The sequence below is a fragment of the Phacochoerus africanus genome, chromosome 5, assembly GCF_016906955.1.
Source record: "Phacochoerus africanus isolate WHEZ1 chromosome 5, ROS_Pafr_v1, whole genome shotgun sequence".
In the NCBI taxonomy this organism is placed as follows: Eukaryota; Metazoa; Chordata; class Mammalia; order Artiodactyla; family Suidae; genus Phacochoerus; species Phacochoerus africanus.
The window spans coordinates 111546510-111572033 of NC_062548.1; the positions used below are offsets into that span (position 1 = coordinate 111546510).

The 25524-nt window shown below is 36.0% G+C and overlaps 1 protein-coding gene across 12 annotated transcripts in view; it reads right to left on the reverse strand.

Moving 5' to 3' along the window:
• The window catches only part of BIRC6 (baculoviral IAP repeat containing 6), a 250519-nt gene that overhangs the window by 34186 nt on the left and 190809 nt on the right, over window positions 1-25524 (reverse strand). For all 12 annotated transcript variants that reach the window (XR_007135165.1, XM_047782321.1, XM_047782326.1 and 9 more), the window contains one exon: window positions 8843-9053. Coding sequence is in view for 11 of the 12 variants with exons in the window: in XM_047782321.1 (XP_047638277.1) it covers window positions 8843-9053 (211 nt within the window). In the remaining variant the exon portion in view is untranslated. The remainder of the gene's footprint in view (window positions 1-8842; window positions 9054-25524) is intronic.

A 25524-nucleotide genomic window follows, 5' to 3' on the forward strand; every position in this document is an offset into this window, starting at 1 on the left:
GGGACCAAACCGGCAACCTCATGGTTCCTAGTTGGATTCGTTAACCACTGCGCCACGATGGGAACTCCAACAATTATTACAAATTATGAATCTTGAAAGGACTTACAAGGAGAGGTGGTGGATGATAAAAGTATAGAATCATGAGTAAAAGAATAATAAAACGTTAACATCTTCAGAAAGTTGTTACTGTAATCTGTATAGTAAATATTTAACAACTTTTCCAAGACAGACCAAACCACAATAAATCACCCCTAGTTGCCATCTTTCCATGTCAATGGGTTAATCTTGCCAGGAAAGATGAATGTAATATGTTAGAAATACAATTACTCCTTGAATAGTGCTCTGGTTTACATTAATTCTAACTCCATCAGAGTACTGTAATTATCAGTCACCAAACTAATCTTCACCCATAAGAGATAATAATTGTATTTTATTTTTTAATTTTTTCTTTTTTTTTTGGTCTCTTTAGGGCTGCACCTGTGGCATATGGAAGTTCCCAGGGTAGGGATCAAATCAGAGCTGTAGCTGCCGGCCATAGCCACAGCAATGCGGGATCTGAACCACATCTGCAACCTACATTACAGCTCAAGGCAACACTGCATTCTTAACCCACTGAACAAGGCCAGCGATCGAACTTGTGTCCTCACGGATGCTAGTCAGACTCGTTTCCGCTAAGCTACAATGGAAACTCCAATAATTTTATTATTAAAGTATAATTTTAATTAAGGAAATCTAAAACATGGCTTCGAGTCTACTACTTCAAAAAATTAAAATTCAGAAGCTATTTTTCAGATATATGTGTGTGCATTGATACATATATGCATATATAATTATACCATATATTATTGTATATAACAGCAAAAACTCATAATTACAAAACTAACAAGCATAAAAAACACTCCTATGGTGTTGTCTTACTGTGTCAACTCAAGTTCCTCCTCTAAGCAGTCATTCTTACTGAAGCTTCTGGATGTATTTAATGTGTGGTAATATGGCTGCAATGTTGATTCTACCTATTTTATTCCTCAGCAAACCACCTGAGAGGAGTATGCTGTAGAAGGCAACCCAAATGATGTATTTCCAATACCTTCCTTCACCCAAGAGTTACCTGAGTTATTCTTTATTAAAACACAACTGCCCCCTTTGAAAGGCTAAAGGTCATTTCCTTCTGTATATAAATTATAATAAATCCATACTTAGTAAAGTATTCTGAAATAAGAAGTCTGTGTTGAAGAAAAAAGGTCAAAATCCTGGAATAGCAGGACAGACCTGTTATACTTCACTAGAAAGAGGGCCGAAAGAGGACACAGGGTAGTGAGCATGAAAGTGAAAAATAAAAAAGAAGAGAAGCATGCTAAGTTAAAAGTCATCTACTTTTTGTAAAACTCTTAAAATGAGGACGAGAGCCAACACACCACTCTAAATTGTAGCCACATTTTAAAAAAGCTAGGCTAGTTTGGCTTCTGCTAACTTTAATTTCTCTCAAGCACAGATAAAAGGGAGGAGACTGAGATACTCAATGGACACCTTTCCATTTCTTTCTTTTTTCTTTGTTAGTTGATATTTGCGAAATGTCTCTACTTTTAGACTTGATGATATATCCTATTAAATAGTTTCCCAAAGACTCAGAAAACATTAAGTAAACATGGTGTTAATTAACGGAATTGAATTGTGAGAAAGCTAGTCCCTTTCCAATAAAGTAAGCTTTTGGTAATTCTCTAGCATTTGTTAAATCTTCCTTTTTAAAGTGGAAAACAGATCTGGAGTCAGATAATAACTTTTTAAAATTTAGTTTAGTCACTCTTACACGTATCTTCTATTTACAGCAAATGAGACTCGATCTGATATGTTGCAATTCGAAGTTTCCTCTAAATAAATGAAATGGTTTTTTAAAAAAGTTACCTGATGTAAAGAAAGATTCTAATAGCACAGGTGGCATACAATTTTAAAGTTCTTTATATGTGTTAAGGCTTTTTACTCTGACAAAGAATTTCTACCAAGAAAAACTGTCTTCAGTTTTCTTTTTTTTCTTTTTAGGGCCACACCTGCAGCATATGGAAGTTCCCAGGCTAGGGGTCGAATCAGAGCTGCTGCTGCCCTACACCACAGCCACAGCAACGTGGGATCTAAGCCGAGTCTGCAACCTATACCACAGCTCATGGCAATGCTGGATCCTTAACCCACTGAGCAGGGCCAGGGATTAAACCTGCATCCTCATGGATACTAGCGGGGTTCGTTAGCGCTAAGCCATGATGAAAACTCCAGATTTTCTTCAGTTTTCAACCATGAAAAGGTTTGACTTATTTAATCAGATTAATACAAAGCTCACTATTACATGAACACTCTTTTTAGATTTAGATAAATTCAAAAATAATATAGACAAAAGGCTCCAGGAAAATTTTATCTAAAGCCTACTTACTGTTGTATAAGGTTGTCCATATCTACAACTTTAGCTGGATAACAGCTTTAAGGAAGTTCTATAAGAATGTGTAAACAGGAGTTCCTGTCGTGGTGCAGTGGTTAAAGAATCCAACTGGGAACCATGAGGTTGCAGGTTCGATCCCTGGCCTTGCTCACTGGGTTGAGGATCCGGCGTTGCCGTGAGCCGGGGTGTAGGCTGCAGACACCGCGCAAATCTCAAATTGCTGTGGCTCTGGCATAGGCCGGTGGCTACAGCTCCGATTCGACACCTAGCCTGGGAACCCCCATATGCCATGGGAAGCGGCCCTACAAAAGGCAAAAAGGCAAAAAAAAAAAAAAGAATGTGTAAATATGAATATAGTCTGACTCCGTCATTCCTGAACCTTAATATAAAAGACTTTAAATTTTCTGCTAATGATTCTGAGCCTCTGTCAAGTCAATAAATGATTGTTTTCTACCTAACTGGGTCAGTAAATAACCTGTAGGATTAGTACTGGAAAACTTCTGTGTGGGATTACAGATTTCAGATTCTTATATGTTAACAAAGGAAACCATGTTCCCAGAACAATTTATCCTACAGCAATTGCACTTTATTGAAGGAGAGCCCTAGGGATAAATTTGCAACACATAGGTAGAATAGTGTACTTAATAAGTAATTTAAAGCCTGAGTCATATTACTGCCTTTTCTAAGTCAAACATTTGGAACACAAAAGGTATTATTTCTACCTAGGAACTAACTTACTACGACTCCATAATATTAGCGCAAAAATGCCAATGGACTCAAATCCTCAGTCCCCAGAATGGCAGGATAGGAAGAGGACACAAACAGCTCAATCGTAGAGATGGAAAGGATGAAAATTGTCTTCATGGCGATTTAGTCTTTTAAAAAAATTCCTACCCCCAACTATTCAGCTACACTGCAAGACAATCTTTTTTATAATGCAAATCTGATTAGATCTCTGCTGAAATCCTTTCAATGGCTCATCACATTTAAGAGTAGGGAAGTATGAAGTTCTTGGAACTCCCACTTTCCTCTCTAGCTTCACTTTCCACACCCACCCACAGGATACCCAGGCATACCAAACTTCTTTAGCTTTCCATGTCTATGTAATGCTTTCTTTCACTGCTAATATATTTGCTATACCAGCCCAAATGTTCCTCTTTATTTAGCTAATTCCTACTTATTCTTTGGCTCCCAAATCTGGGTTGATCCTCCAGTAATATCTTATATTTCCAATATGCTATGTACTGTGTTATAAAAACTATCTAGTAGTTATTGCTTCCCTCATTTATCTATCAGTATCTTAGAAAGACCTAATTTTCTTGTTATGTTCTCATGAACATTTAATAAACATGTGTTAAATGAACAAATCCGTCATGCTTTTGTGCCCAGGCCAGATTTCACCTATCTAAATATAATCCCAAACTTCTAATGCACAAATTAGATTAAAAACAAGGTAAATAATCTGTCTTTTCAGTTTCTTTTTTTCCTTTTTATAGCCGCATGTGCAGCATGTGGAAATTTCCAGGCCAAGGGTTGAACCAGAGCTTCAGCCAGCCACAGAAATGGCAGATCCAAGGCACATCTGCGACCTGTGCTGTAGCTTGCGGCCATGGTGGATCCTTAACCCACTGAGCAAAGCCAAGGATCAAACCAACATCCTAACTGACACAATGTTAGGTTCTTAACCTGCTGAGCCACAAGGGGAACTCCTCTTTTCAGTTTCTTAATGATATTTTAAAATTTCCTCTTATAGAAAGTTTCAGGCTTGGGGGGAAAGTTAGCAAACCTACATAATATCCATCATTCTTTGAATTCTGAGGCCAAAATTAGTTGGGTTTAGGCACTGTCCTCAAAATAGGATAATCTCAATTAGATTATTCCTACCAGTAAACTTTCTCTCTATGGACTTGGGCAAAACATTTTAACTTCTTTCATCCACAAAAGATAAAAATTTCAAGTATAATACATACAGAAGAAATAATTTCAATGAAAATCATTATATGTAACCACGAGTACCATCTAGAGACCTGCAAATTACATAGAGAATCTATTTTTTCTTTAGGATGACCAAAGAGTACTATGCTAAAATTTCACTTGAAGGGAAAAAAATTTGCACACCTTTTGTGTATGCTTGGCTAAAAAAAAGAAAAATAAAAAAAACAAGGCAATATGATGATACATAAGCACGATAAATAGACTAGTAACTCTTCTGTCTCACTTAAAAAAGAAAGAAAAATCTATATTAAATAGACGTACTTTGTTCACTCTTATACTACCTTTTTTCCTGACTTCCTAGACCACTACCGAGTGCAGATGTGGCCAGAACTTCCCAAGGAATTGTCCAGAGCCACAGAACCCTTACCTCTATTTCTTTCTTTCTTTTTTGGTTGCATCTAGAGCACATAGAAGTTCATAAGCCAGGGATTGAACCCGAGCCATAGCAGCAACCCACACTGCTGCAGAGACAACACTGGATCCTTAACCCGTTGCACAAGAGAATTCCCTCACCCCTATTTCTTACTGAGAGAAAAAGAGACAAAAATAATGTAAAAATATTCTGAGCTGGGGTATATCTATACATTTTTTTTTTTTTGGTCTTTTTGCTATTTCTTGGGCCGCTCTCGTGGCATATGGAGATTCCCAGGCTAGGGGTCTAATCGGAGCTGTAGCCGCCAGCCTACGCCAGAGCCACAGCAACGCGGGATCCAAGCCATGTCTGCAACCTACACCACAGCTCACGGCAACGCCAGATCGTTAACCCACTGAGCAAGGGCAGGGACTGAACCCGCAACCTCATGGTTCCTAGCCGGATTCGTTAACCACTGCGCCACGACGGGAACTCCTATACATTATTTTTAAACCCGTAACTCCAAACCATGATAACGCACTAAAATATATCCTAAAAGTTGTATGTAAATAGGGCAGATGTGCCTTAACCATCCTCTTCTCAGAGTATCCTAGGTTTGTTCGTTTTTCTTTTCTTTCTTTTAAGAGCTGCACCCGTGGCATAGGGAGGTTCCCAGGTTGGGGGTCTAATCGGAGTTACAGCTTCCAGCCTACACCACAGACACAGCAACGCCGGATCCTAAACCCACCGAGTGAGGCCAGGGATTGAACCCACAACCTCATGGTTCCTAGGCAGATTTGTTTCCATTTTGCCATGATGGGCACTCTAGTATGTTCGTTTCTTAAAAATACAGTTGAGGATGGGGTAGGCAGATAGAGGAGAGGGGAAAGCTTTGCATCTTGAAACAGTGTTAAAACTGAATTTAGGTCAACTTCTATGGGCATAATTTTCATTGTAAACTGGACTATATTGTTCACTTTATTAGAGTTCTATTCTGCGTTTCTTTTTCCTTTCTTTTCTTTTTTTTTTTTTTTTCCTTTTTGGCCTTTTTAGGGTTGCACCCTGTGGCATATGGAGGTTTCCAGGTTAGGGGTCCAATTGGAGCTGTAGCTACCAGCCACAACCACAGCAATGCCAGATCCTTAACCCACTGAGCCAGGCTGGGGATTGAACCTGTGTCCTCATGAGTATTAGTCGGGTTCTTAACCCACTGAGCCACAACAGGAACTACCTAGAGTTCTATTCTAATGAAGATACAAAAATACAAGAAGCTGGAAGAGATTTTACCCTTTCTGTGAAGTGGAAAATGAATTCTCAAGCTGCCAAATCTTGAAAGGAAAGTAGCAATGTTCTAACACGTATGTCTTTGCTAGCTTCTTTTTCTAACAGAGCCTATATTACATATCATGAGGGATCTTGACTAAGAAGCATATTCAAAGCCTAATATGAAACTCTGTATCAGTGTTTCTTCATCAGTAAAATAGTTGTTAAAGATAGTTAGCACAGGGTCGCTGTAAAGATAAAATAAAAAATGAAATGAGCTCTGAGAACAGTCATTATGATCTTTTTTTCTTCTTTTTTTAAATGGTCACACCCACAGCATACAGAAGTTCCCCAGGACATGAATTGAATCTGAGCCACAGTTGCAGCAATGCTGGATCCTTTAACCTACTGTGCCAGGCCAGGGGAACAACCACGCTCCTCCGCAGACCTGAACGACTATAAAGAATTCCCTCTTTTTTTTTTTTTTTTTAATCTTTTTAGAGCCGCACCTGCGTCACATGGAGGGTTCCAGGCTAAGGGTCACACCAGAGCTGCAGCCATCGGCCCACACCACAGCCACAGCAACTTGGGATCTGAGCAGCATCTTCAACCTACACCACAGCTCACAGCAACGCCGGATCCTTAACCTACTGAGTAAGGATAGGAATCGAACCCAAGTCCTGATGGATACTAGTCGGGTTCACCACTAAACCACAATGGGAACTCCTGTAGTTGGATTCTTAACCCACTCCATCCCACTTAGTGGGAACTCTAAGTTATTCTTATTTTAATGGTCTTATTTTCTCAGTAACATAAATTTGTGATATTATTTTTAACCAAAGCCATAATTATAACAGCATTTCAAATCTTTACACAATTTTTCATCTGCAAAATAAAATATTCTTGGGGGAAAAACACCCATGGTTTCCTAAATTTTTAATTTTTAGTTATATCTTGAAACACAAAAATATAAGGTATAGAAACACATGGTAAGATTCCCCCTAAAAATACACCAGGGCAATTTCAAAATTGTGTGCAATTTATATTAATTTCCTTGTCAAAAACTACATGTTTATTGTATAGGAGTAAGGAACACAGATGGCCAGGGCAGAGAATGGGAAGTTCAATTAAACATTTCTTGATGAAACATTAGCTTAATTAGAAAACCAGACCTTCAGTTCAATTATGATGCCACATTAATTTTATATAACTATGCTAGCTACCTAGGTTATCAGAGAGATTTCTGCCACAATGAAAGAACCAAAGATAATATTATTTTCTTCTCTATAGCAGAAAAAATCTCACACTATCAAAGAAAGCATAACTTTACATTTTCCTTCTCTGGTAAGGGTATGAACCTACAGCTTTTTATATCATTGCCAATTGGCTCTTTCTCAATCTCTTCTCCAATTTATGATTCTTACTGCCTGGCAGTAAGCCACTCGTTTTTTGTTTTTTGGTTTTGGTTTTTAGGGCTGCACCCAAGGCACATGGAGGTTCCCAGGCTAGGGGTAGAATCGGAGTTACAGCTGCTGGCCTACACCACAGCCACAGCAATGCCAGATCCGAGCTGCGTCTCTGACCTACACCACAGCTCACCACAACGCCAGATCCTTAACCCACTGAGTGAGGCCAGGGATTGAACCCGCAGCCTCATGGTTCCTGGTCAGATTCATTTCCACTGCACCAAAATGGGAACTCTGTAGCCACTAGTTTTTAAAGTGATGACGAGAGATCAAAAAACTAACAAAGTCCGGATAGTTTGGGAAGTTGATTTTTCTCTGAAAAATAAAGACTGACAAAAACTGTTCCTCTAATGACCAATTCTCTGCCACTGCTTGACTATACTGTTTCTCAATTTTTAGGTTCTTGAATAGTAAGTGAGAACAGGCAGAAATAACTATGACAGTAAAGAAGATTAACAGATTAAAAAGACCACTAACAAAGTAATAAACTTTCTCTGGCCTAATTCTGATGTTTATATAAACATCTGATGTTTATGTAAACATCAGAATTAGGCCATCTTTAAGTAAAACTGATGACCATTGGAACAGATTCTTCTAAGAGAATGAAAAAGGTTACCAGGAAAAGGTTTCTTAGAGTTTTTGATAACAGACCTCATCATCTGATTTCTAGTGGGATATAAACTTAAACCAAAGATTTATTTAAAAATTCAACTTTCCATAGAGATCAATACTAACTTTATCATAAACCCAACAAATAAATACCAAATCCTCCGCATTCTAAAAAACATTATAGCGTGACTTATACCATGTATCAAAATGAAACAGTAGTAATCCATAAACCCAACAGTTCTACTTCTATGAATCTACTCTGCAGAGATTTTTGCAAGTCCTAAAAAGGATGCATGTCAAAGGTTATTATAAGTTAGACATAACCCTAATGTTCACTAACAGATGGTTAAGTAAAATACAGTATCTGTACATAATGCATATTCAGAAGTATTAAGAACAGTACCAGAAATATGTACTTACTGACAGTGAAGGTGTCTTTGGCCTCAATATTGAGGTAAAACTGGCTTATAATAGGTACAGTGTGATAGCATTTAAGAAAAACTCTAGATATCTATAGCTATAAGGCTGCACAGGGAGATGTCTGATAAACCACTGTGATTAAACATTTCTGAGTGTAGGTTTTGGTGGATACTTTTTCTCTGCAGTTTTATTTACTGCTTGTGCATATGTATGTTTAATTTCTTTGTATCATTTAAAAAAAAAAACCCACAAAGTTATTTAAAAAAAAAATTCTGAGAGCCAAGGTCAAGGGAAATGAACAAAGTATGGTACCTTAAACGGTTGGTGTAGGTATCAACACAGGTCTTCATTTTGGCCAACAAGGTACCAACAGAAGTTTGACACTCTGACTGTTCATCCTCCTCTTCACCATTCTCTGTAGAAAGAGGCAACAATAGGGGCACCATGCAGGTACAAGAAGCAATGGCCCGGAGCAATTCCAGCAGAGCTCGATAGAGTGGCACATGTCTTGCCATGTCAAGAACTGTAAGAAGAGGAGACAAGCATAAAATGACCACATGTACAATATAAAAGTAAGTTCACAGCAATCTGGCTTCTACTTAGATCTTTAGATTAATTGGTTAGCTGGTAAATGCACTAATGAGGATGTTTATGAACCAATGTGCCCAGTATAATAACCACTTTTAGGGAACAAAATACTGAATAAGGCATACAGTTGGGGAGATAGTAAGAAATGTAATTAATTAGTAATTCTACATATAAAAATGATTAAACAGTCTAGATAATACATTGTGACAGTAAATACATTTATCAGCATGACATGGAAAAATATTTTAAAAATTAAATTGAAGCCACTGTATCTTAGACAAAATAGAATTATATGAACCACAGTTTATCTCAAAGGTATAATGTTGAGAATGTTACCCCCCCCCTTTTTTTTTTTGCTTTTTAGGGCCACACCTGAAATGTGGCATATGAAGTTTCCAGGCTAGGGGCTGAATTGGAGCTACAGCTGCTGGCCTACACCACAGCCACAGCAATGAGAGATCTGAGCCACGTCTGTGACCTAAACCACAGCTCACAGCAACACTGGATCCTTAACCCCCAGAGCAAGGCCAGGTATCGAACTCGCATCCTCATTTATACTAGTCAGGTATCATGTCTCACTGCCCACAGAACTATACTGGGATTGGAGTACCGGGGTGGGTGGGGTAAATGAGACATCATCTAGGAATTCCTGACTGGGTTTGGCAAGTGATCAAAGGAGATAAAAGACTTAATAAAATTAGTGCTGATGACCTGATGACGAGTCGTGAGCCTGTTCAGACTTATGGAGCAATAGGCCCTTGTTTCACCCCTTTCAATGATGCAGAGGACAGGGGTAAAAAGTATGAATGCCCATTCTTTCCTCATTTGAAATATTATCCTCCATCTTACCATATATAAAATTTCCATACATACTTGGTTATATACATAAGGCTTCTTTTCTAACTCATGATCTAATACCACTATTTACTATAATTTTATAGGATGCCATAGTACACTATAGTTTTCAGGAAATCCAAGTTAAAATCCAAAGTTACTAATCGAAAGGCATAAAACACAAAATTAATACACTGGAAAAGCTAGACTTCCATAAACAGGTAGACATGCAAAGTGATAACTAAATTTGGCATTATTTAAAATGCCCATATTCTATGAATCAGCAATATCACTTCTTAGTATAAACCTATAAGCAAGGATGACTGATATAATACTGTTTTTAACACCAAGAGTTGGAAGCACCAAAGGGCAAAATAAAAAGGATAAATATACAACAACATATCCAAGTCATTCTCTCCTATGTAGCACTTAAAGGGTAAAGTGAATCTGTCTCCTACATCTACATTTGAGTGAATTAGGTTACAAAAAATACATTAAGATGACATTTACATAAACACATTCTCAAATATCATTCATTCCTTTATCATAACTGAGGAACTATGTAGGAATACTTAAGGGGAAAAAAAAAAGAATTTCTTAACATTAATTTTACATACATGAGTAACATCTCAAACCTATTATCCTGACAAATAATAAAACATTCTTGATAAGGCTATGGTCTCTTTTGACCATTTCTCTCTTTCTTCATGTGTCTCACTTTGGAAAATATACATCTACTCCTCTTTCTATATGATGATGGTTCTATATGTGTTTCCTCTTTGGAGAAAGCATTACATACCGTGTATATGAGAAACTGAGATTTAGTAAGTTGCACAAGCAGCTAAATAGAAGACAGCAAGACCAGCAATGACACCTAGAGCTTTTCATTATCCTGTGCTGCTTCCTAAGTTGTCCAGTATGGTAACTACTGGTCACATATGACTATTTAAATTTAATTAAAATTTTAAAAAAAGTAAGTTCTGTTCAACTGTAGTAGCCACATTTCAAGTGATCAGTTACCACAGAAGTCTGGCCTGGACTGTGTAGACAGAGAACATTTCCATCATAGGGAAAAATTCTCTTGGTTAGTGCCTTCATCAAATTCTTTACATTCTGTTTATACAAACAAACCATGAGAAGTATGTAGGTATGGGTTCTATCCAGAGATAGGTCTTTCTCTAGGAGTTGTAGGTGTCACAAAGCCACACCTAAGCATAGCCACAGCTATGCTTAAAAGAAAAAAAAAAAATCTCTAGACTACATTCAAAACAGCACGCGTATTTTGTTTCAGATTTATTTCAAAACAAGGGATATGTACATGTACTGGATAAAACTGGATAGATATAGAATATTAAATTTAACTATAGGAAATCCCACAATGGCACAGGGGGTTAAGAAACTAACTGCAGCAGCTTGCATTACTGTGGAAGCGTGGGATTAAGCGCCGGCCCAGTGCAGTGGGTTAAAAGATCTGTGGTGTGGGCGGTAACTTCCATATGCGGTGGGTGAAGTCATTAAAAAAAAAAGAAAGCAATTAACCATAAACAAGTAATGGTAGTTTTATGTAGAAAAGGACTAGGGTTATATATTGGACAACTCAGGAAGCATCATAGTATGATGAAAAAAAAAAGGGAAGGGGGTTACAGTATTTTAAAAAAGGGTTATCTATACTATATAAGAACACAGTATAATCAAAAGGCAGGGCAATGCTAGGATAAATTACTTTTCATCATATACCTATATGAACTGTTTTGAAATTGTTTATGAGAGTATATGGCATGCAGTATATATTTTATTGACAATATAAGATAATTTAGTATTAGATCATAATAACTTGATAACAGAGATGATTTAGGTAACTTAAAATATAAGCACATGCACAAAAACAATTAAGCCACGATCTTGTCCCAGTTATAAAAAGTAACAAACATTATATACTCTCTCTAGGTAAAAATCCTTAAAAATAAGGAAAATACTTAATATTTTAGAGTACATTAATTAAGAAATAAAAAAATTATTTCCCAATGTTATTAAATAACGTGTAGTTCAGCCTTTCCTCAGAATTTGCTATTTCTTCTTACATTCTTTTGGAGTTCTATGAACACAATTTAGGGCCCATATTACAATTATTACCTTCAACTAACCTACACTTCACTGTTGTGCAACATTCTACTGCCAGAAAAATAAAACCAAATATAACAAAGCATGGCTTTTTATAAGTAGTTAATAACATATATACTCACATTAGAAAAGCAGTAATATAAATTATATGCTAAATCATATTAATAATTACAAACATTAAAATGACAAAGGGCTATTACGTATACACAAAAACTGTCTTAGAGGTTTAATAACAGATATTTTGTCACGATAATAACCGATGGGATTAAAAATTAATGCTAATATTGTTTTTACAGAAAATAACTGGGACAATATTGTGTTCTTATTAAAAGACAATGACCCTGGAGAATTAAATCTAAAATGTTCTTAGATATAAATAAACTATTTGATCCAAAGAATTAAAAAAAATAACTAGACATAGGATATTTTAAGTAAAATGAATTTTAAGTAAAGCTTTAGCTTCTCATTGGCCAACTTTTATGGATAAAGGTATAAATCACAGTACACTGATTATTAATCCCCAAATAGCAATTATAAATAGTGTGGTCAGTTTTCTTTTTTCTTTTTTTTTTTGCTATTTCTTGGGCTGCTCCCGCGGCATATGGAGGTTCCCAGGCTAAGGGTTGAATCGGAGCTGCAGCCACCGGCCTACACCAGAGCGACAGCAACGCGGGATCCGAGCCACGTCTGCAACCTACACCACAGCTCACGGCAATGCCGGATCCTTAACCCACTGAGCAAGACCAGGGACCGAACCCGCAACCTCATAGTTCCTAGTCAGATTTGTTAACCACTGCGCCACGACGGGAACTCCAGTTTTTTTGCTAAAACTGAGAGATAAGTAAGAAACCCAGGAAATGACTCTATGACTACATTAACATCAATTCACTGGGAAAAAAAAAACCCATCAATTTTAGATATAATTCTCCTATAAATATGGCTTCATGTGAAATTTTGATACATTTAGGCAAATGTAAATGACGTGTATTAATTAGAAGTAGTAACTAGTGATACTTAATCAAGAGTACTATAAAACTTTTATAATGCCTTCCATCACAGGTAACTAACACCAAGTACTAAAGTTTGTCACCTAAGCATCCAAAAAAGCACTCAGAAAAGAACTGAAATCTCTAGACTTCTAATCTAATACCACTTTCCTGCTGATTCTGCTTAATGAGAAAACAAATTTACACATTAAGGGAATAATCATGATACTTTAAAAAACAAAGAAAAGCAGGTCTTCCCCTTCTAAAGTCCAGACACATAACCACTAAAATATGATGTCACTCAAAGGTCATCATTTTAGAAAAAAAGTACTAACATGATTTACTAAAAAAGACAAAAAAGTGTTTTATGCATGGGAAAAAATTTAATATGGCATGAAATTTCTAGGCACCTTTAAGCTTCAATATTATATAATATTAAATATATATATATATTTGGTCTTTTTAGGGCCACACCCACAGCATATGGAGGTTCCCAGGCTGGAGTCAAATCGGAGCTGGAGCTGCAGCCTACACCAGAGCTCAAGGCAACACTGGATCCTTAACCCACAGAGTGAGGCCAGGGATCAAACCTGTGTCCTCATGGATACTAGTCAGATTTGTTTCTGCTGAGCCATGACAGTAACTCTCCAAGCTTTTGATTTTTAAAACAAGTTAAGAATATAATTCTTGGAGTTCCCGTCACGGCACAGTGGTTAACGAATCCGACTAGAAACCATGAGGTTGCAGGTTCGGTCCCTGGTCTTGCTCAGTGGGTTAAGGATCCGGCGTTGCTGTGACCTGTGGTGTAGGTTGCAGACGTGGCTCGGATCCCGCCTTGCTGTGGCTCTGGCGTAGGCCAATGGCTATGGCTCTGATTAGACCCCTAGCCTGGGAATCTCCTTATGCCGCAGGAGCGGCCCAAGAAATAGCAAAAAGACAAAAAAAAAAAAAGAGTATAATTCTTGGGTAAAGGAAAAGTTAATGTAATATTTAATAAAACAGATTGTTATAAGTGAAATGCACATGATTTACTAATTTAGGTTCATGAAATTTTATTTTCAAAAAATTAATGGAATCCACTATAATTAATAAGAATAATTAATAAGAGAGACCAAAAAAGTTACTAAGTTTTTGAGACCTAAAGATTTTTTTCTGGTCAGCATGACAGCATGAGGAAACCTGCTCCTCAGTGAGACAGATACAAACTCTTAAAAAAACACCATCACTCAAGGTCTCTGGAAAGACTCCTAAGAGCATACAACAAACTGAGAAAAACTTTATTTATGAAAATCTACTAAAACTCAGTAAGAAAAGCAAGAATCTATAATTCTACTCTCTTCCTGCTCTCAGTTCAGCAAGAAAATTTACTCCAGATAGGTAGAACCAGGGCTCCCTTTCTTCCTAGCTTGAGTTGAAAGATTATCTCCCAAAGAGGGGAAGTTCCCAGACCAGGAGTAGAATCAGAGTTGCAGCTGAGACCTGTGCCACAGCCATGGTAACAGCAGGTCTGAGCCGCATCTGCCACCTACACCACAGCTCACGGCAACACCAGATCCTTAACCCACTGAACCAGGCCAGGGTTAGAATCTGCATCCTCAGGAAGACTATGTCAGGTCCTTAACCCACTGAGCCACAACGGGAACTCCACAAATAGCTATTTTTATTCTTCCTTTCAGTTCTTTGGGTATATACCTAGGAGTGGAAGTGTTGGTTCTCATGGTAGTAAGTCATTGCTTAACTTTTTAATTATAGCCGTCTTAGTGCAAGTAAAAAGACCACTGACCACTAGAGGCTTCAAGGGGGAGAAAGGGAGGATGGGATGAATAGGTAGAGCAGAGGGAATTTCTTAGGGCAGTGAAACTATTCTGTATGACACTGTAATGGTGGAATACACACTAGGCATTTGTCTAAAACCATAGAACTGTGTAACGCAAAGAGTGACGCCTAATGTAAACTACTGACTTTAGTTAAAAACAGTGTAGTCACTATGCACTCCTATGTTCATTAGCAGCACTATTTACAACAGCCAAGACATGGAAGCAATCTAAAAGTCCAAGGAAAGATGAATGGATAACGACAATGTGGTGTACACACGAGTATTATTCAGCCATAAAAAAGAATGAAACAATGCCATTCATAGCAACATGGATGGACCTAGAGATTATCAAACTAAGTCAGAAAAAGAAAGACAAATATCTTATGATATCACTTACATGTGGAATCTAAACTATGATACAAATGAACTTGTCTATGAAAGAGAAAGAGACTCATAGACATAGAAAACAGACTCAAGTGATGCCAAGGAGGAGAAAGATGGAAGAGGGATGGATTGAGAGTTTGGAATTAACAGATGTAAACTATCACATAGAGAATGGACAAACAAGGTTGCACTGTTCAGCACTGGGAACTATATTCAATATGCTGTAATAAACCAAAATGGAACAAATATGAAAAAGAACGTATACATATGTGTAACTGAATGACTGAGCTCTGCAGGAGAAATTAAGACAATACTGTAAATCAACTACACTTCAAAAAAAAGTACCACTATTAATTCATCAATTGTATCATGCACACTAATGAAAGATGGAGTAATGGGATACTGTGAGAGAAGAGGGGGATTATATGTTCTATCTGCTCAATTTTTTTAATTAAAAATTATTTAATTGTACACTTAAAACAGGGGAATGTTATGACATACAAATTACACCTCAATAAAGCTGTTATCGTAAAGAATAGAGAAATAGGATCTGGTGTTGCCATGAGCTGCTCAATTTTTTATAAAACATAGCTCAGATCCTGCATTGCTGTGGCTGTGGTGTAGGCTGGAGGCTGTGGTGTAGGTGTAGCTCTGATTCCACCCCTAGCCTGGGAATCTCCACTTAAAAAATGTTGGGATATTAATTTTTAAAACAGTAGTCTAATATCCAATTTAATTTAAAAGTTAAACTACATAAAATTATAGGATTTTAGATAAAATTATACAAGAATACAAGTAAGAACAAGAAGAACAAGAAAAACCACAAAATTCTCCATTACAAGAATAAAGCTATAAAGCTGAGGAGAGTCTACATGCTAAAACACAGTACAAAGCGGGTGTGTGTGTGACAAACATGTATGGTTGATAATATTAAAAAAAAACTTCACAGTCTGGAAATACTTCTTCCTCTCTCCCCCGCAACCACCTCCCCGCCACCTCAGCCTGCCTGTGCCTGTATTTTCTCTGCACCTATCTTCCCTCTCTTCTCTCTTGAAATAAACACTTCATTGCCTCACTACCCCGAGTCTCTTTCCCAAACTCTTTCTCCAAAGAGACAAAGTTCTGGGACCTGCATCAAGTGGTTACAGTTCAGCATCCTTACCCCACAGCCATGCGAAAACAGGGTCATCAACCCCCTAGTTTTTAGCAATCAGCTCCCAAGGAGAAATGACTTCTACTACATGAACCACCTTCTGAGGATCCTCTCCCAGACAGGAGAATCCCTGAGCTTCCAGTTCAAGTCTGGTTGCTCATCTCTGCAGTTTGTGGTCTTTAGGCCCCAAAATGTGCTCCAGGTATCACCAGGCACATTACTGCAGTAAGGAGCATCAGGCACTGGACTGGAGATTAAGACGTAAGCAGGCTTGTGCACAAACAGAGAATTTGGACAATACAGTTCCAGACCACAACTCCCTTTTCCCAGAATTTGAAATTGTAATAGCAGAAAACGATTACACCTGAAGTTGTAGAAAAAGATGACAAATCAGAGATTATAGGGAGCATGGGTGAAGCACCTGAGGAAGAATTGGATTCCAAGGCAAAGCATGAATCTAGGGAGGATGGAATTTTCCAGAAGTTTAAAACTAAAACATCCCTTGAACGCAGAACAGATTCGTAGATATGGCAGAGGGGCAAGTTGCCCCGTCTGGATCTCCAGTGAAAATATCCCTCAAGAAAAGGATATTCCATGGAGTTCCCATCGTGGTGTAGCAGAAACGAATCCGACTAGGAACCATGATACATTGAGGGTTCAATACCTGGCTTTGCTCAGTGGGTTAAGGATCCAGCACTGCCGTGAGCTGTGGTGTAGGCTGCAGACATAGCTCAAATCATGCATTGCTGTGGCTGTGGTGTAGGCTGGAGGCTGTGGTGTAGGTGTAGCTCTGATTCCACCCCTAGCCTGGGAATCTCCATATACCTTGAGTGTGGCCCTAAAAAAAAAAAAAAAAGGATATTCCAGATTGTCCCTGTGGTGCCAAAAGAATATCTGAATTCCAGGTCATGCCTCAGCTGCTCAACTACCTGAAAGCTGACAGGCTGGGCAGGAGTGCTGATTGGGGCATCCTGGCCATCTTCACCTGGGCTGAAAGCTGTGGATTGGGCAATGGCTACACAGAGGAATGTGTTTGGAAGCAAGATATACTAGATGCAGCTTAAAGACAATGTTGGAAAGCCTTAAAAATATTTACAATCTCCTAGATCTTGCAATTCCACTTCTAGGACTTTATCCTAAGGAAATAATTATGCTAGAGATATACAAAGATATTGTTTTAGGTCTTGCTTACATTGTCTTTAGATTAAACAAAAATGTCCACTGACAGGGAATTAAGTAAATTTTGGTGCATCTATCCAGCAGGATATGTTATGCAGTCTTGATGACAGAGACCTATATATATATCAAATAAGATACAGACAGGTATTCAGAGTGTGATCATATTTACATAAAAATACTTATACTCATGTATGTGTACAAAAATAATATGGAAAGATAAACACTAGATGTGAATTGATTAACAGTGGGACTAAGTGATGTGATCTTTTTACTTATATTTCTTACTACAATAAAAATGGGTTGTGTGTCTAATAAAAAAAAAATCTGGAAATAAATGGGCATAAGAAAATAAGATAATTCTAAGATGAATGAAACATGGAACTTCCTTTTATTCTACTGGTGTTTATTTTACTCCATTAAATTAGCAGTGAGAAGATTACTTAAGATTAAGATTCCAACTGGGAATCTTAAATTATGGAAGGAGAAAACATTTGCTTCTTATCAGGGAGGGACGGAAGCAAAAGCTGTGGAGGAAGGGTAACAGCAATGGACAATGTAATTGCGAATAGTGAAAACAGTATGAGACATAAAATTGTGTTGAATTTACAAAGAATTTTAAATTAATGTCATTCTTATATATGCATTTTAAACTTAAAACATAAAGTTTTTATATATAAGCATTTTTCTTGACAATAATCAGTTACATAAATAAGTGTGCTCAATTTAATGTCAAATTCCACCCAGATATTAATGCATCTGGCAATCTATGTTTGTGTCTGAAATCTGGAACATGGTTATATCTGATTTTACACTATTCATGGTTTTTTTAAACCTTTTTCTGAATATCCCCAGAGAAGAGAGTCTGGAAAACGAAGGGAGAGCAAATTTAAGCTAATTAAGATAGGCACTTTTAAACTAGTATGTATGAGTTCTCAGTGAACAAAAGGAAGCAATAAATGTAACAAACTCTTAATGAAATACAAATGAGTACAAAACACACCAAGTATTTCAATCTTGAATTCCTTAATCCTATTTTTTGCCAAGCAGAGCTTCATCTGAAAACCGTTAGATGTCTTTCCACAGAGCACACTTCACTGTTACTACAGGATTTAAAGTGACCAGCCTGACAGAGAAGAGCAGGGGCACAACGCTGTTATGCAATGCCATGTCTGCAAGGGTGGCCTCCAGCAACTTGTTCACTCAGTAAGTGCCAAGTGGATGTTCAGTGTTACTGCTTACCACCAAGCAAGCAAAGTCACTATCCTCTGGATCCTCAGATGTGGCTGTTTGCTGAATTACGCAATGCTTGAAAAATATCTCGGAATTATCATCAGCAACTACAGATACAGGTGTGTGACACTACTATAATTATTCCAGTAAGAGAAAATTTCTTATTTGAAAGTAATAACTGGTAGTAGGAAAAAGAATAAAATTCTCATTTTCTTTATTTGAAACAACATTTCAATGGGGAAAGGATATTCAAGTGGCTGAAAAGAAACAGAAGAGTAAGCTTAAAGGTTGACCAGACAGGAATTTCATAAGAAATAAATACTAGCCATTTTTTCATGAAACATATGATTCAGGATATATAAAAGCCAAAAATAATTCTAAGAAAAAATGGAACACATTTACTGTTTGGCTTATTACCAGAAGAAGCTATTTCTTTCTACCAAATAGTTAACAGTGAAATTTACCACAAGTTGACTAATGGAAAAGACCCACCCCTTCTGGAGAATTGAGAATATGTGCTATCTTCAAAAAGAAACTTGTCCAGGTTTTTTGTTAACTTCTTTTTCCGAGTGTAAACAGAAGTTCTCCATGAAGAGAAAAGATCCGTTCATCACTACTGTGGACTAATGCAGGATATCTGAGAATAATTTATTCCTGATGCAATGTAGGGTAAGAAACACTTCTCTTTAATTATTGTAAAGCTCGGACACTTAGAGCAAATATTTGATAATAACTATAACCTTGTGAATCACTGTATTGTATACCTGACTTTATATATTAGACATCAACTATACTTCAAAAAAAAATAAATAAACTGAGACATTTAGTAATTTCATTATTTTAGGCTAAAGTATGTGGTGATCATATATAACATTATTAGGCATAAACTACAGTTCACATTAAATACATCGACTTAGTTAAATAAACATAAAAAATTTTAAATAAATTTATAGCTACTAAATATAGAGCCAAAATATATAAATAGCAGAATCTAATATGTGCCTTCTCATTATATTTTCTATTATTCTGTCCAATTGTAAAAATGATAATACATTTGAAATTCTACTAAAATTTATCATTTTCCACCACCTTCAACAAAGTAAAATAGAACTATACACTGAAAAATTATGCAACAAAACAAGTATAGTAAATTTATTTACTACCTCTTTGTACAGTTCAAAGATATCTTTCCTAGAGATTTTTTTCACAAACAATTTTCTTTTTCTCTAGACCAAGAGGTTTTTCTGGGAAAATGGGTACTCCCGTCATCACTATAGCAGAAGATGAGAAGAAGCAAGAACAAAAAGAAGAAAAGGAAGAATCTGTCTTGACTGTGCTAGGCATTATTGGGATAGTATTTAACCTCTTGGTGATTGTTTTTGTGTATATTTACATCACACTTTGATGGTCTCTTTCATGGGATTGCATCCGGCTTTAACAAAAACAAACTCTAAGAATATCCTTGAAAAGACTATTTTTAGAAAATTATGATGAATGTTCCAGGGTAAGTACCTGGCTCCCAGGGCGGTATCAGAGTAGTGCATTAGTAAAGGCACAGCCATGGATATATGAACAGTAACGATTTACTGCCAGAAGATATACAAGATTTGGTAAATAGAAACAAGACACAAAAGAAACAATGCAACAGATTTTTCTAAAAGTACATATCATTTACAGATCATGTTCCTTTTAAATTTATGTTTGCTTTAAGCCCCTAATAATCTGCTTAACACAGGAAAGGGAAAATTTTTCATCATGGTCAAGTAGACTAAAAAAAAAAAAAGGTACAGGAAAATAAAGTTTTAGTCAGTATTATAAATGCTTTAGTCAGTATTAAAATATTTTCAAAAGTATTGTCTTCCTTTGGATTTATACTTAGTATCTCAAAAGAAATGCATGACTTACAATAATTTTTGGTAGTTAAGCAACTGTAATGACAAGATTTCACAGAAAATAAATACTATGTAGAAAAAGCATCTTGTTTTTTTCTGACGTTCTTCAGCATGACTGACTTTTTCTCTAATCAATTTCAGTAATACAAAATGAGGGAGGCTCAAGTGACATAAAAACCTGCACTCAATCTAGTACAAAAATATTTGTTTGTGGAATTTCATTTGAGTGGGCTCAAAAAGAAATGTGAAAATTAAATAAATTAATCAAATATTTAATAGTCCAATAAAGAATTTATTCATTCTTACTTTGCCTAACATGAAACATAAAATCATCCTGTATTTCATGGAAATAACACATGGAAACAAAACAATCAGAGATACTTAAATTATTTCTCTATAAATTATAAATCCTTACAACAATTGGATACTAAAAATCTATAATTATCTGCCACCAATACTCTTACAAGTAATGTGGCTAGCTAGCATGCATATTTTAAAAGATAGTCACGTAACACATATATTTTGCCTGGTAAACTACCTTATTCAATAGACAGTTCAATTTTTTACTACCAATCCAATAATTTGACTTTTATACTTATAATCCCTTCTGACTCTGAACTATTTTCTTCTCTAGCAGATCAAGAGTTGCAAACATTTATACCTGAACAACATACAGGGTTTTGTCTGTTTATCTGTTTCAAGGCTGAGATAAACACTGGGTACAGTAAACAGAATTTTTTTCACTTACAATTTTAAATTCTCACTAAAATGTAACAATAAATACATCAAAAACTATTCTTTAATACTTAAAAACAAAACATGGCTTTGCAATTAAGATCCTTGCAGTGAGATTATTAGAAGGATATCTTAGGTAAGCACAGATCATCAAGAAATCTGTACATTAATAAAATGTTAGTTGTTCTGCTGCAGAGCTATGAATTTAATACATAATTAATTCGATCACATACAAGTGCTCTAAGGAAAACAAATACTTCGATAAAAACAACTTCTGTATGAAATGATTCATACACAATACTTCATTTCCTTTTCAAATTTTCTATTATTTAATTTATTGAATTTATACTTCTCAACCAAGCTTTTAGCTCATTTGGGGGATGATTTAGGTCAACCCTACAAAATGGTAAACTTAGGCTCAAGTTGGCAGTTAACCCAGCCACTAGGTCAAAGTAATAAAAGAAATGGGGACTCCATCGAAAGGTCAAGGTTTTTGGCATAATATCAAAGTATGAATGTTTTTTACACAATTAAAGGCCAACTTGCTCTACCCAGTAAGAAGGGTATTCTACTGGGGTGTGATACACACACACACACACACACACACACACACACGCACGCACGCACACACAAAACATTTTATAGTTTCTCATGGAAACCTAATTTGATGAGTGTTTTAGCCAATTGCTTTTTTATGCTTTTAAAAAGTATTCTTATATTTATCATATAAGAATCTAGTTTGCATAAAATCATGTAATGACAATATAACAAGCATAAATAAATTTGGAATTAAATATAACTCAATACGCTGACAGTCTAAAGGGAAAAAAATACATATGGCATAAGACAAGTTGTTTACAGAAGTGGAGAGTTATAATACATCTGGCAAGTTGGTTGGTGGAATTTTATTAAGTGGGTTTATACTATAATTGGACTACAATCTGAGAAGTGAAAATATAAATATTAGACACACTGAAATTAATAGGAAGGGAAGGACCATTCTACTTTGGATAATCAAGGAAGACAACTTGAAAGTGTGGCAGAGATTTTACCCTTACAAATCTGTATAAATCAAGTCAGTTGGAAACTCATCTAAATTTTAATTTAAGCAACTTTCCCTCCCTTTTATAGGAAGTTGTTTCAGACTTTACTTGTACTATACAGATAATTTTTAAGGAAACTGGGGCTATCATGATACAATTTGGGATTAAAACCCAAGTGACATGTAACTCTACTGAGCAGAAGAACCTTAGGAAATTTTCACCCATTTCTGACAGACTCTATCTTACAACAAGGGAAGCAAATGGCAATATAATGATATAACCCCAAAGTTTTAAATGCACTATTACCAAGAAAACTGTAAATAATGATATGATATTAAGAATCATGTGTTATGACAGCAGAACAATTTCTACTTATTTCTCGGGCACTGGGTATCAGCAAAAATAACTACTTTCATAAACAATGATAAAATCACTTTTTTTGTTGTTTATAAACCAGTCTATTTTCACGTAACATCACTAATACAATTTCTAAGCCCTCAAAGAAAAAAAGGCCTTTCTGAATTTGTGGCCCTGAGGCCTGAAAAGACAGCTATGATTCCAACTGCGTTTACTCTGAAATAACTTTTCAGTAGTAACTTTCGGATTTTAAGAATGTGGTCAGATTTAAGACATTAGCCATAAAAAAGTAACTTTATTCTCTCACAAAATTAAACTTACTGACTTTTGAGGAATTAACCTAAGATAAGATACAAAAACTTTAACCCCACAAAATCCAATGTGAGGAGAATCAGAAGGTATAACAAAGCTTGCAATAAGGTTTTTTCCCTTTATAGCTAGTTATGGCACTACTAAGCCAATCCTATGAAAATGAGGAAATATTAATACTAGTATATACCACCACTTAGCTAAGACAACAAGCCAAATTGGTTAATACTTTATAACATTTCCAATAAAAAAGTTCTACACTTGTTCTTTCACTTTCACCTTCCTCTAACATATCACGTTTATTCACTTCTCTTTTCCACACCAAAAAAATCCATTTATATCTTGCTTTAAAATTTGAGTTTAGTAATGGCCATGTTACTGCTAAAGAGTTAAATGTGGGCAAATGAATAAATTTTTCTGATTTGTTTCTTCCTAATCTGACACTATGAAACCAGCACTAAAAAGGTAGAGATTTTACAACACTTTGATAAAGGGTTTTTGGCATGCTCCACTCTATTATTTAATGTAAATATAATGATTATTCATTTAATGTGATCAGTGGTAGTGTTTTCTGTAAATAAGAACATGTTATTTTCCAAAATAGGAGATGAGATGAGGGTGAGGGACTCTTAACTTTTTACCTGCTAATTCTCACATTCATATATTTTTACAAAGTATTTCTAGCAATGAAATGAGATCTCCATCTAGTGGCCAGTGGGGTAATTGAAGGCTTACTCAATAGCATATATGTAACTGACAGTGAGTGTGGCCGAAGGAAAAAATGATCCTTGTTTCCAAGGCAGCTTTCAAAATAACATGGCTTTGACAAATGGAAGTCAGAATGCTGGGAGAAAGAAATTAAAATGAACTTATCTTTCATGTGAGGATTTTCCTATCTACTTAAGAAATCCCTCGTGAGAGTAACTACTTTCTAACAGTTTTTGTCATTCCTTTAAAAAATGATACTAGAGAAAAAAATAGCCCAATACAAACACAAAATTCACTAATTTGTTTCAGTTACCTACCTTGAAGTGGTGGCTTCAAATATATTGTTTTATAATTTTTGTAACAACTTTCTTATAGACTTAGCTTACTGAACTAAGCTCTCTGAAGAAAAATCAAAAAAAATTATATTTAAAAAATTACTAAGTTTGCTATGTATAATTTCGTCAACACAGTTATGTTACTGAACACTGTTTGTCTCACATCGAATCTGTTTGCTACATGTGTTGTATACACCCTTTGTTGCTGTGAAAAAATGATTCCTAAAAAGCAATTAAGTGGTCAAAGCAACCTCAAAGGCTAAGAGGGAACATAAAGCACTCTCTCGATGAGAAAATAAAAATCTTGGATCATTTGAAAAGTGGTATGTTGCCTTACGCAGTAGGCTGGTAGGGGTGATAAGAATAAATAGAGGGGCTGCCCCTGTGGTGCAGTGGGATCGGCGGCATCTCTGGAGTGCTGGGATGCAAGTTTGGTCACTGCCCTGGCACAGCTGTTTAGGGATCCAGGGCTGCAGCAGCTGTGGCACGGGTCACAAGTGTGGTTCGCATCTGATCCCTGGCCTGGGAACTCATATGCCATGGGACGACAAAAAAAAAAAAAAAAGAAAGAAAGAAATCAAACAAACATTCATGTGATAAAGCAAAATGAAGCTGAAATCTGTGGAAGTGCTGTGCTACTCCTACAATACCAAAATGGTCTCTCTTGTTGTGATAAGGTGCCTGCAACAGATTGAGAAAGTAGTAAGTGTGTGACTAGGAGAGATGACACAGAAGCCTATTTCTGTTGATGGCAAAACGATGCAAGAAAAAGCACTTAGCCTCTATGAACTCAACATAAAATCAATTATAATAATATCACAATAATATCAGATATATTTCATATTGATCTGATATTATAATAACATCAGATAAATATTAAAAAACCAATTTAAATAACATAACGCCTCAATATTTTTATGAAAAAGCTTGAAGTAGGCTAATAGCATGTTTTAAAGCACAATAATCTCCATAAAGGTGGAGAATAAGAGCAGTAATCCCTTTTCAAATACATTTTCCATCAATCTAACTGCATTTATACTGCTACCAAGCATCAAAACAGACTAATGAAAGATTCATTCCCATTGCTTTCCTTTCTTATTCTTTCTTGGTAATCTAATTAAATGTGCCTGTTTCCATGAGTAAGAATATGAATAAAGGCAGAGATAAGCAGAAATTTTTTTAAGTGAATAAATAAAATTAAAGGTCCTGGCTAAAATAAGGAGATGTTAATTCCTTGGAGTTGTTACTGTTGCTGTTGTTGTTTTGACACTACCTGTATATCACCAAGTGTCTAAATAAAACATAAACTTTCTATTCTTATTTA